Raw genomic sequence first — 11,692 nt, 5'->3', positions numbered from 1 at the left:
TTATTTTACAACACACATGAACATTTGCACTGCATTATACATCAATTCTTTTTTTTATTTTTTTTTTACACTGTAAAAAATGTTATGTGCTATTTACTTAAATAAAAATTATGGTAACAATATTGTACATGATATTTAATAAAAAAAAATTTAAAGCTTGATTTCTTTAATGGAATCTACCTGCATAAATCGTTATTTAGTCTATGACAATGAATTTAATATTTTTAGTGAAATAAGCTTTTTTATTTTAACTTTAACTATGCGGTTTAGTGAATGGAAATGAAATGTTTATATTTGACTATATTGTACATTTAATACACTATATGCTGCTAGCATCACAACTATTTTGTTACTACATTATTAGCAAAATTATCAATGAACAAAACAAGGTGTTCCATTTTATTGTAATACGCAGTTATTCACAACCATAAGCCCTACTCTTCTGCACAATGGTAACGATCAAAACTTTTACATAATAGAAATTCTTTCAAATGTCAAACATAACTGAACATTAAACAGTAACAGATGTTTCCCTGTACTCAAAAACACATGAAATAACACTTCATTTCATGGATTAAGACAATGGATTTACTCTCCATTTCCAGCCATGTGCAAAGCATGCTAGGAACAAACAATGCCATCACTAAATAAAACTGCAAAATTAAGCGAATTCTCTTAAAATAAATAGGTAGCCCTTCTTCCTTAATTTTATCAGGTTTATCAGTTCCTCAATTCAAGCCACAGAACAGTGTATGTTTCCTTAAAAACCAAATTAGGAAAATGTATCTTTTCATATTTTTTTATACAACACTGAACCACAATTTTATAAATATAAATAAAATATACACAATATTTTAAATTGAAATGAAAATGATAAGACTCATGATTAATTTTTTACAACTCTGGCTCTATGAAGCAACATGAAGGACACAAAGACCAACGTCTGCCAATCAAAAGTCAAGTTTATTAAATTCTAAAAGGAAAGGGACTGTAGAGATGACAGTGTTATAATGGCTTCCTTCAGGTGACGGGTGAGCGACAGGCCAAACACAGCTAACACTTCCCACATAACAACATGTTTGCACAGAGTGGTTTGATTCAGTAAATCTAAGTGGAGATGAACAACTGAACTGATATAGAGACTATCATTCAGTGGGGAAGTGGGAAGTGGACACACTTGTGGTTTAAAGAGTCTCTGGTGTAATGATACAGTTCAAACGTCGACATGTTTTAAACTCTGAACAAGACGAATGAAGGAATGACTTTTCTGCTGGGTTGTGGATTGAGCAGTCATGAGACTCATTCTAACAGTTGATCTGAGATCTGGGCTGCGTTCAGACCCGACAAAACGTTGCACAACGTTTTTTAAACAGAAACGGTGATGCGTTGAACACACTGTTCTGATGACGCAAGAGTTGCAACTATGGCAGCTGAGAAGTCCATTCTTTGTGTTCTTTGTGACGAATTTTCGGAGCCTGATGAAGTCGGTATAAATATGTGTTTAATACTACAAAATATGCCCGATTTTACAGTTAGTGCACTTGCCGCCCAGAACAAAAGACAACATCCCAATCGAGTGAAGGGATTGCTGAAACTGAAGCACACATCTTACCTAATTCAGACTAAAACACATCTATTTAGCCTCACATACGGACTTTATTTGTAGTTCATACTGTTTTAATACCCTGTATTTTCTTTCTCATTTTTAGGAAAAGCACTTAATTACCATTGTTTATTTCTATACCAAATGTCATACACTTGCAATGAAGCTAAAAATATAAACAACAACATATCCTATATTTTTACAATAAAACTTACGACAAACATGTCTGTTGTTGCGTATACCGAGCTGCATCCAACACATTTGTAAATTATTTTCCTTGAACCCATTGTGCGAGTTCACTTTAATACCGCGTGCTTTATATACATGTTGCTGCTGATTGGACTGCAGTTCTGACACACCCATCAAACAAGAGAAAACGTATCTCAAACCCCGGTGCACGCCGTTTCCAGGAAACATGACCTTCAACCCGGAAACCGTAGCAAAACGTTGCGCACCGTTTTGAACTTGAACGTGCCCAAGATTTCACCGTATGTCATATCACATAATCATGGACCTGTCAGGGTAACAGGCATTCCTTCAAATTAGAAGTATTTCATATGCAATAGATTAAATGAAACAATCATAAAATCTTTACAGTCACTGAACACCATGCAATATAATGTAAATCTTCCAACAGCTCAATCTGCTCAGAAAGAATGACCAGTAGAGGACAATAATAACCAGTTTGACTCCACCTTTAGTGGGAAGTGACATATTTCCATACTTCTAAATCACTCATCTGTGTGGAATATACTTCCAGTTTTGATTTAGCTGTGTTTTACACGTTTGGACACCAGAACAAAAGACTCATTCAAAACTTTTGACTCTGCATTGAGCTGAACTTAGTTTGATCAACACCTTTATGAACGACAGGCACAATGGAGAAAGTCTTTTTCTTTTGTGTATTTTCTTGTTGGATTATGCAAATCACATCCAGTGGTAAATATATTCTATTTCAAACATTCATGAAATTAACATATCAATCTCAAATACAATAGCTATTTACAGTCTAAAAGGATCTGTGTTTATCAATGTCTCTCCAGATTTGTCAGTAGGAGGATCTTCTGATGTGAGAGTTCAGATGGGAGAAGACATCACTCTGAACTGCAACATGAGAAACAGAGATGAAGTCGCCTGGTATCGTCTCAGATCTGAAGAGCTCGTTCTGCTGATTTCTGCTGAGAAGGACAAAACCTGGAGAAATCTCCTGATCAACTACAATCAGAACCGAACTCGTCTGGAAATATCAGCAGACAGATCGATCACCAGAGTCTCTTTAACTATTACTGGAGTAACAGAATCAGATTCAGGACTTTATTTCTGTGGACTAAAGTCTGACGCTCCAGAGATGCACTTCGACAAACCCATCAGACTGGAGATTGAGGGTAACAGATTTCAGTTTTCACATCATATGGTTAATTAAGATCTTACCATTTTAGGTTACATTTCGTCAGTATGTATATATACAGTATAAGTTGGATATCAGAGAAAGTTTTTAAATCACAAACACACTGCTAATCAAAAGTTTGGACACACTGAATTATTGTTTTTTTTTCTTGATTGAAAAATGCTAAAGGCCCTGATATGTCATTATGCACCATTTATATTGATCCGGCGATTCAAAAGTGGGGTTGGAGGTACCGGATAAAAAAAAAATGACACTGCCTACGTAATACACTGCCTCTGACTAAAAAAACCTAATCAATGCTGTGTCTTTTTAGTCAGAGAAGCTACGCACGTAGGCAGTGTAATTTGTTTTTTGATGTTTGGGAAGCGGGTTTTAAGTCGAGTTGCCACCCCACTCTTGACATCTGACACAAACATCACTGTTTTTGAGAGGAAGGCCTCGTCTAAGTTGGCATGATCTAAGGCATCCAACAGTTTGCAGACACAGGGCCCTATTTTAAGGATCTGATACACAAGTATCAAGCGCAAAATGCAAGTAACTTCGTGGGCGGTTCTCGGGCGCTGTTGCTATTATACCGGCGGGATAAATGACTCTTGCGCCCGACGCAAATCTAAAATGTGTTGGTCTGAAGACGCTTCATTATTCATAGGTGTGGTTTGGGCGTAACGTGAAATAAACCAATCAGAGCGATATCTCACATTCCCTTTAAGAGCAGACGCGCTTGATCCATGGCGGATTGCTATTATAACGGCGGATTTGCAGGAGCGGTTCACAGCCGAGGAGACCGACGTTCTCGTCAGGGCCGTAAAACACAGAGAAGTGACATTGGGGATGGAGAAACACACCCAAATTAGCTTCGGTTAAACAGGCGTATGATAATTTGGGTAAATGTGTAAGCTAGATTTATGCCTAATTTTTTCACATTTTCATGTGAACACGCCTCCTCTTTTCGCTGAACCGCCCCCGGGAGCGCAAGTTCATTCCCTAATTTACCGACGTGCGTCTGTGGAGGGAAAAGTCTGCTGTGCGTCAGATGCAAATAGAAAGATACATGCGTCAGTGTACAAAGTCAATTGCGCTGGGTGCAAGACAGGGCCCAATGCCTTCTGCGCCAAAATCATCTAACTCCACACAATCAAAGAATATGTTCTCGGGCGATTCCATCTCTGGCAACTGCATTCGTAAATACACGATAAATGCAAGATGCTGTTGTATATGAGAACATGGAGAATCCTCCCCATATCAGGACCAGTCATTTCCTGACAGTCTATTTCAAAGCCGTGAGCTGGCCTGTGATGCTTGGCCTTGAAAGCGGTGTAAGTCGTTTGCACCTGGTCGCTTTGGATATTGATTACTGCGTTTACCAATATATTTTCATTTGCTTTGTCACAAATATTTGATGCCATTACACGTGCTTTAGTACTCCCATGCTCAAAAACCTTTTTCCTTAAAGGTCCTGTTCTTCGTGATCCCATTTTTCAAACTTTAGTTAGTGTGTAATGTTGCTGTTAGAGCATAAATAATACCTGTAAAATTATAAAGCTCAAAGTTCAATGCCAAGCGAGATATTTTATTTAACAGAAGTCCCCTTTCAAAGCCTACAGTGAATGGCCGGTTTGGACTACATCCCTCTACTTCCTGCTTTAATGACGTCACTAGAACAGTTTTTTGACGCTCGATGGTGTTTTATGCCCCCAATGGCTCCTTAGAGGCAGCTAACCCTACCCTCAACCTTAAACCTACCCATCCCCTCGCTGCCTGGAAGGCGACGTTGGGGGCATAAAACACCAAAGACCTTTTTTGACTAACCTCCGCCCACAGGAATACACAAAAAAAGGGGGCGTGGTCTTGTTGCGCTCCCACGGAGAAGAGGAAGAGTTGCGTTTGTAGAGTGTGTTTGTCGCCATGTCGTCGAGACGCTGTAACACTCAACTTTTAATAAATAAATTATTGTAATGCATGGCAACGATTTCTTTTACACAACATGGCAGCTTTTAAGGCTATATTCATGGTGAAAATAAAGTGTATTTATATAAAGTTGTTTGGATGAAAACAATTTCAAAAGAACTATACACAACAAAAAATTATTTAATTAGGAGGTGTTACAGTACTTTTTATATTTCTTTGCAGCAGATGTTTTCAACCTCCATTGGCATTTTGTCACAGTTACCACATGTACACCTATAAAACATATATTACTAATCAAAACTCGTGCTCACGTGTAACTAAGGTAGGAATAAACAATGCACTTATTTTAAAAATTCAACAACACCATCGTTAATACGACAGACGGACAAAACCATATACTGTACCACAAGCTTTTATAACAGTTTGTAACATTTAACATTACAATTTAACCAATTCAAGGTAACAGCCAATCGTAAAAGTATGACAGCTACTAAATAAACAGCTTACCATTGTGAAACATCCTGCAAAAGTCGTGCTTGAACAGGTCATAATCGATCCTCTTCATCTATGTTCTCCGGGTCTGATTCCGGCTCAAATTGATAGGGTAATATTAAAGACATGTTTACAATAACACTGAGCGCATGCATCTCCACGTTATGGTAAGAGGCGTGACCTTTCTGGGCAACGTGCGCTAAGCTGCTGTCGAATCACAACACAGGAACCGCTGGCACAATCAGAACTCGTTACGTATTTCTGATGGAGGGACTTTATAGAACAAGGAAGTCATCAGCCCGTTTTTTTTTTTTTCTTTCTTTATTGAACATAACAGCAAATACAGTTTAATCTACAATAACAATAGAATTATAAACAGTAGACAAATAGCAAGTTCAACAAAAATAAAGTAAAAAAAAAAAAAAAAAAAAAAACATGAAAAAATAAATATATTAATAAATAAAAAATAAAAAAATAAATAAAAATTAATCCAGGGGTAACATAAATTAGTAAAAATTCAATAGAGATAGAAATGCCTCGAGTCCCTTTTTGTTATCATTATAAAAAAGCATAAATATTATACTTTGTGCACAATGTAACTGACTTTAAAGCTTTAGCATTGTTGGAAGAAGAGATAGTACCCAAATAACATTTCACGTCATTGCAAAAAATAATAAAAAGAGGTTTGATAGACAAAAATTTACACTTGTGTACAAAAAATTTGGCTAGAAAAATAAATAGATTTACAAGAAAATACTTGTCTTTTAGATTTTTGTCAGAGTTATAAAAACCAAACAAGACATCCTTAAACCCCAAAGAAAAATGTACTAATAAAGAAGCACGTACAAATAGACAAAAATTCTTCCAAAAAGTAGCTACATGAACACACTCCCAAAAAAAGTGAGTTACAGACTCGTCTTCCACTCCACAGAAGGAGCAGGGGATCCAACTCAGGAAACATTTTTTGGATAAAAAGATTGACTGGGTAAAATCGATGTAACAACTTGAATGATACTGTACCTCTTTAACCTTATTAGTGATTAAATATTTGTTGGATAGAGACCACACTTTCTTCCAAGGAATATCATTAAAACAATTACTCCAATATGATATTATAGAGGGGACAGTAATAATATCATTCTGAAAAAGTTGTCTAATCTTTCTATTCCTAAGAGAGGGACTAGATAAAAAACAGATCTTCCCTATTGCTGTCTCACAAGGATGTATCCAAGAGGTAGAAGAGAGTAAAGAATCACCTGAGTTTTTCAAAAGTGCAATAGCACCACTGGGGATGGCATCCATCACTATGGCAAAGTCTCGTGGGGTGACAGGAATACAATATTTGGTTAAGAATTCAGAATAAGAAAACAAATGACCGTTTGAATTTACAAGTTGAGAAACCAAAAGAATATTATTATTAAACCAATCTGAAAAGAAGAGTGTCTTATTTTTGTATCGGATATCATGGTTATTCCAAATAAAATACCTGTGGGGGCTAAAATTATGTTTGTAAATCAAATGCCAGGCCAACAGCACCTGCTTATGGAAATTTGATAATTTGATGGGCAATTTAGAGATATTATAATTACATAACAGAAAGGGGAGACCACCAACTTTAGAAAAAATACAATTGGGAATAGCATTCCATAATGAATCAGAATCGTTCAAAAACTGCCTCAACCAATTGATCTTAAACGTATTGTTTAAAGAAGCAAAATCAAGAAAATTAAAACCACCATGTTCAAAGCTATTTATGACAACAGATTTCTTGATGTAATGTCTTTTGTGTTTCCATAAAAAATCAAAAAGCATTCTATCAACTTTTACCGAAAATATCTTATCCACGTGCAGAGAAAGAGCAGGGTATAGGTCAATCTAGAAATACCCTCCGCTTTGGCGAGGAGAGCCCTTCCTCGTAAAGACAAGTCTCTTTGGAGCCAGGAATTAAATTTTTTCTTAGCTTTAGTAATTACTGGATCAAAGTTTAATTTTCCCCTTGTATTGACATCTTTACAAATTGTAACACCCAAATAATTCACTTGAGACTTAACAGGAATATTGTGCAGGAATGGAGCAGAACAAGACTTTAAAGGAAGAAGTTCACATTTATCTAAATTCAAAGAAAGGCCAGAGGCTTTTGAGAACACTTTGATAAGATCAAGAGCGATAGGGATCTGCAAGTCGTTTTTTTAAAAAGAGTGTGGTATCATCAGCTAATTGAGTTATAATAATGTGTTTATCTGCTATATTAATCCCTTGTAATTGACTATTCAACAGGGAAGTAGTAAGGAGTTGAGCGGCCATCAAGAACAAATAAGGCGAAACCGGGCAACCTTGGCGAACCCCTCTAAATACATTAAACCTTGGAGAAGTGCCAGATTTCAGATTAATTGAGCAGTTTCCATTTTTGTATAACGTACGGACAATTTTGCAAAAGAAATAACCAAAACCGAATTTATACAGGGATTGCAAAATAAATTCATGTTCAAGGGAATCAAAGGCTTTATAAAAATCCAGTTCATCATAGTCCAACAAATCTAAAACAAGGCATATATTGTTAGCAATATGCCTCTTTGGGATGAAACCTGACTGAGTCTCGTCTATTATTATACTCAGAACCGGTTTAAGTCTTTTGGCCAGTAACAAAGCTAATATCTTGTAGTCACAGTTTAATAAACAAATTGGACACCAGTTATCGATCAAAAGAATGTCTTTCTTAGGTTTAGGTATTAAAGTAAGTAATCCCTGTGATAAAGTAGGCGGAAGTGTCTCAGACGCAATACTCTCCAAATAGGCATCAGCCCGTTTTTAGGACAGTGAAAACAGCGGTATACAGATAAGTAAATTGTGTGAAAAATACTGTTTTTTTTTTACAGGCGAAACATGAACACATGTTATATTGCACACTGTAAACACAATCAAAGCTTCAAAAACACACGAAAAACGGGACCTTTAAGGCTCTTTGCTTTTTTCTTAAATCGGGCACAGATGATGTCACTGAGCCTGAGATCCATTCTTTTGCCAGTTTCACACCTGCAGTTTTATCTGGACCCAGTGATCCCACTTTTTTACAAATGGCACAGCCTAGTCCAGTTTTGTCCATTGTAAGCCAGGGACAACTTTTTTTCCCTCTCTAAACTGAGCATCCGTCCAGATTTGCCCAGTTTGAGTGTCCCCGACAAATGTACCTGCTTGGTCGCCATCACAATCTCTTGCAGATTCAAAGTGCCCATCAGCCGTCTCGTCGTCATCTTCATCTCCTTCCCCGTGTGGGTCATCGTCATCCCCGCTAACGACAGGTGTGCATTAGCAGCATTAATGGTAGGCGTACTAGTACTACTGCTGTGTCCACTGTGGTCTCCACATTCTTGATTGGTAGAAACAATTTTTGCTTGTTTGGGATCTGACTGGTCAGCGTATCTGAAAAAGTTAAGCAAACTTTGTTGTCTTTTTGACATTTTTCCCCTGAGTGAAACAAGGCGAACAGCAATCTCAACCAGCACAACAAGCGCATGTGTCACTTGAAAATTCACCTCAAAACGCATCGAAAATGCAAACACAAGATTTTTGTGGAACTTCAATGGGGAATAAAGACTAACAAGACAGATAACAACATTGAACACTACACAAATAGTCATTTAATTTTTTTTCATTTAGGCGGTTCATTTTACACATTAGGTGCCGAATCCAATAAAAAAAAGCTCCGGATCCATCGTCGGAGGTGCCGGAACATGTTCCGGCGTGTTCCGGCTCAAATGAAGCCCTGGACAGAATAGTGGGAGAAAAGCTCTTCTTAATCCATTTTCCCATACAACTAACAACTAAAACAGTTTTTTTGTGTGTGTTTGATCATTTTTTACAGGTCTTTTAGTAACAGAAGAGCCAAAAGACATCACAGGTACATGATGATCGTTATCTTGGATGTTCATTTTTCATAGTGACTGGAGATCCAGCACTAAATCTAAGTTATGAGTTAATACTGTCTGTTTGTATGAATGTGAGTAACTCTTCTGTCTCTGTAGACGAGGTGACGGTGACGAAGCGTGTGTTGATGTTCGCTGGTGTTGGACTGGCTGTGTTTGTGTTTCTTCTGACTACAGTCATCGCAGGAGGAATCATTTACCGTCGTGGTTGGCAGAAAGGATGGAGAGCAGCGAAACATGAAGCTCTGATGGACCAAAGATCAGCTGAATAACATCTATTTCTGCTTTATTTTACAATCTAACTCAATATAGGCCTGTCCCTGAGCTTCGCATTGCCAGTTATATCAGCACTGCTATAGTTGTCACATATTAAAACAGCAAATTGTGCCTCAGATGTTTTTTCCTGTTGGCCTGATTTCACTTCCACTTCAGAGAAACTGAGATGATGTGGTAAACATAGTGTTATAAACAGCAAACCAGTCATTACTGGTGTGGTGATTATTCAGGTTTGTGTGGTTATTTGTGCTTGACAATAATATTCAGTTAAATATCAAATCACTTCTTTAATGAAATGTTTATTAGTTCAGCATATATAACCAATATTCAAAGTTTAGAGTTCAAGTGGTATGATTTACATAACTGCAGTTTTTACATGTAAAGAGTGAGCTCAAAAAGAACAGCAAACATATACTTGAATATCATTATGTTGTTTATCTTTAGACATTATGGGCCCTATTTCAACGATCTGAAACACAAGTATCAAGTGCAAAATGCAAGTAACTTTGTGGGCGGATCTCGGGCGCTGTTGCTATAATACCGGCGGGATAAATGACTCTTGCGCCCGACGCAAATCTAAAATGTGTTGGTCTGAAGTCGCTTCATTACTCATAGGTGTGGTTTGGGCGTAACGTGAAATAAACCAATCAGAGCGTCATCTCACATTCCCTTTAAGAGCAGGCGCGCTTGTTCCATGGCGGATTGCTATTATAACGGCAGATTTGCCAGGAGCGGTTCACAGCCGAGGAGACCGACGTTCTCGTCAGGGCCGTAAAACACAGAGAAGTGACATTGGGGATGGAGAAACACACCTAGATTAGCTTCGGTTAAACAGGCGTATAATAATTTGGGTAAATGTGTAAGCTAGATGTATGCTTTTATAATAAATTGTCTATCTATCTATCTATCTACAGTATCTATCTATCGTAATAATGTATGATTTGCAAAAATGAAAACTGCTGCTTCTGTGTAGATGAGAGAATCAAAGTGTATGTTGTGCACACGCTACATTGATTATGGCCAAGCATGCGCCCTTAAAATAGCATATGAATAACATGCGCAACGCGCCACTGACTTTAGACTAGGTTTTTTCGGTCAGTGGTGGAATTGTTTTCTAAACCTGCAAAATAGCACCAGGGAATGTTTGCGCCAGAGCACGCCTCCTCTTTGTGCTCCTCCTTCTTCTCCTCCTCCTCCTTCTTCTCCTCCTCCTCCTTCTTCTCCTCCTCCTCCTTCTTCTCCTCCTCCTCCTCCTTCAACCGCCCCCGGGAGCGCAAGTGTATTTCTTAGTTTTGCGCGGGTGCAAAATAGGAATGATACATGCGTCGGTGTACAAATTCAATTGCGCTGGGTGAGAGATAGGACCCTATATATTTATCTATGAGCTGTGTTTAACTGTGTTTTCAAGAGAAAATATAAATGCAAACTATTTTCTGGCAATTCATGATTAAATAAAAATGTCAACATGTCTTAAATGATAAATGTATTACTGAGAGATCTGATCAAATAAACAGCAAAATAATAATTATTTGTTTTTGTGTGCATTTTCTGGCAGAAAAACCTGATCATTACCAAAGCTAAACCTGTTCAAACACTACTGTATATATTCAGTCATGTCGGATCTGCCATGATAATTTAGAGAAGAGAAATGGTTTCACATCAATGTTGTGCATAGCACAGTAATGGTTTCCTGACTGACTTCATTATGATGATGCACAGAAAACCACAACATATGCGGTGAGGGTGGCACAATCTGACTAGCCGACTCAAAAGAGCAAATAAACAAATAAGCTATGCAAATTAACTAAAGCTAATAAAATAAAAACATTAGTATGAATTAAAACCGTATTTTAAATAACTGAAAAACGGAGAAGAGTATGGCCCTGTCCCAAATGGCGCACTTCATGCGGACTTTCGGTCTCGTGGACTTGAATTGCGCGTGCTCGCTGAGTCTACGTGTCTGTAGGCCGTCCCATTCAGCATTTTACCGCTCTGAAGTGTGCTCAGCAGCGCCCCCTTTGTACCCTTGAAGCGGTCTTCCGCGAAGCCCGCATAGAAGCAGGCTTCACGCACTTTAACTAC

At 37.7% G+C, this 11,692-nt stretch overlaps 1 protein-coding gene across 1 annotated transcript; it reads left to right on the top strand.

Annotated features, from left to right (window-relative positions):
• The first annotated feature begins 2,361 nt into the window (after positions 1-2,361).
• Positions 2,362-11,125, top strand: LOC307163765 (uncharacterized protein). The gene is made up of 4 exons (XM_079880002.1): positions 2,362-2,542; positions 2,647-2,988; positions 9,274-9,309; positions 9,434-11,125. The coding sequence occupies exons 1-4, from the start codon at positions 2,482-2,484 to the stop codon at positions 9,604-9,606; spliced, it is 612 nt and encodes a 203-aa protein (XP_079736128.1). The 5' UTR covers positions 2,362-2,481; the 3' UTR covers positions 9,607-11,125.
• The last annotated feature ends 567 nt before the right edge of the window (positions 11,126-11,692 follow it).

Source organism: Squalius cephalus (genome assembly GCF_949319135.1).
Source record: "Squalius cephalus genome assembly, chromosome: 8".
Classification (NCBI taxonomy): domain Eukaryota; kingdom Metazoa; phylum Chordata; class Actinopteri; order Cypriniformes; family Leuciscidae; genus Squalius; species Squalius cephalus.
The sequence above is the reverse complement of the archived record's forward strand: the minus strand, read 5'-3'. Positions and strand labels throughout refer to the sequence as shown.

Excerpts from the sequence above, each read along its gene's own strand:
- LOC307163765 (XM_079880002.1), top strand. The coding sequence starts at position 2,482 with ATGGAGAAAGTCTTTTTCTTTTGTGTATTTTCTTGTTGGATTATGCAA. Across the intron at positions 2,543-2,646 it reads TATGCAAATCACATCCAGTG|ATTTGTCAGTAGGAGGATCT; the intron begins GTAAATATATTC and ends ATGTCTCTCCAG. Across the intron at positions 9,310-9,433 it reads AGAGCCAAAAGACATCACAG|ACGAGGTGACGGTGACGAAG; the intron begins GTACATGATGAT and ends CTGTCTCTGTAG.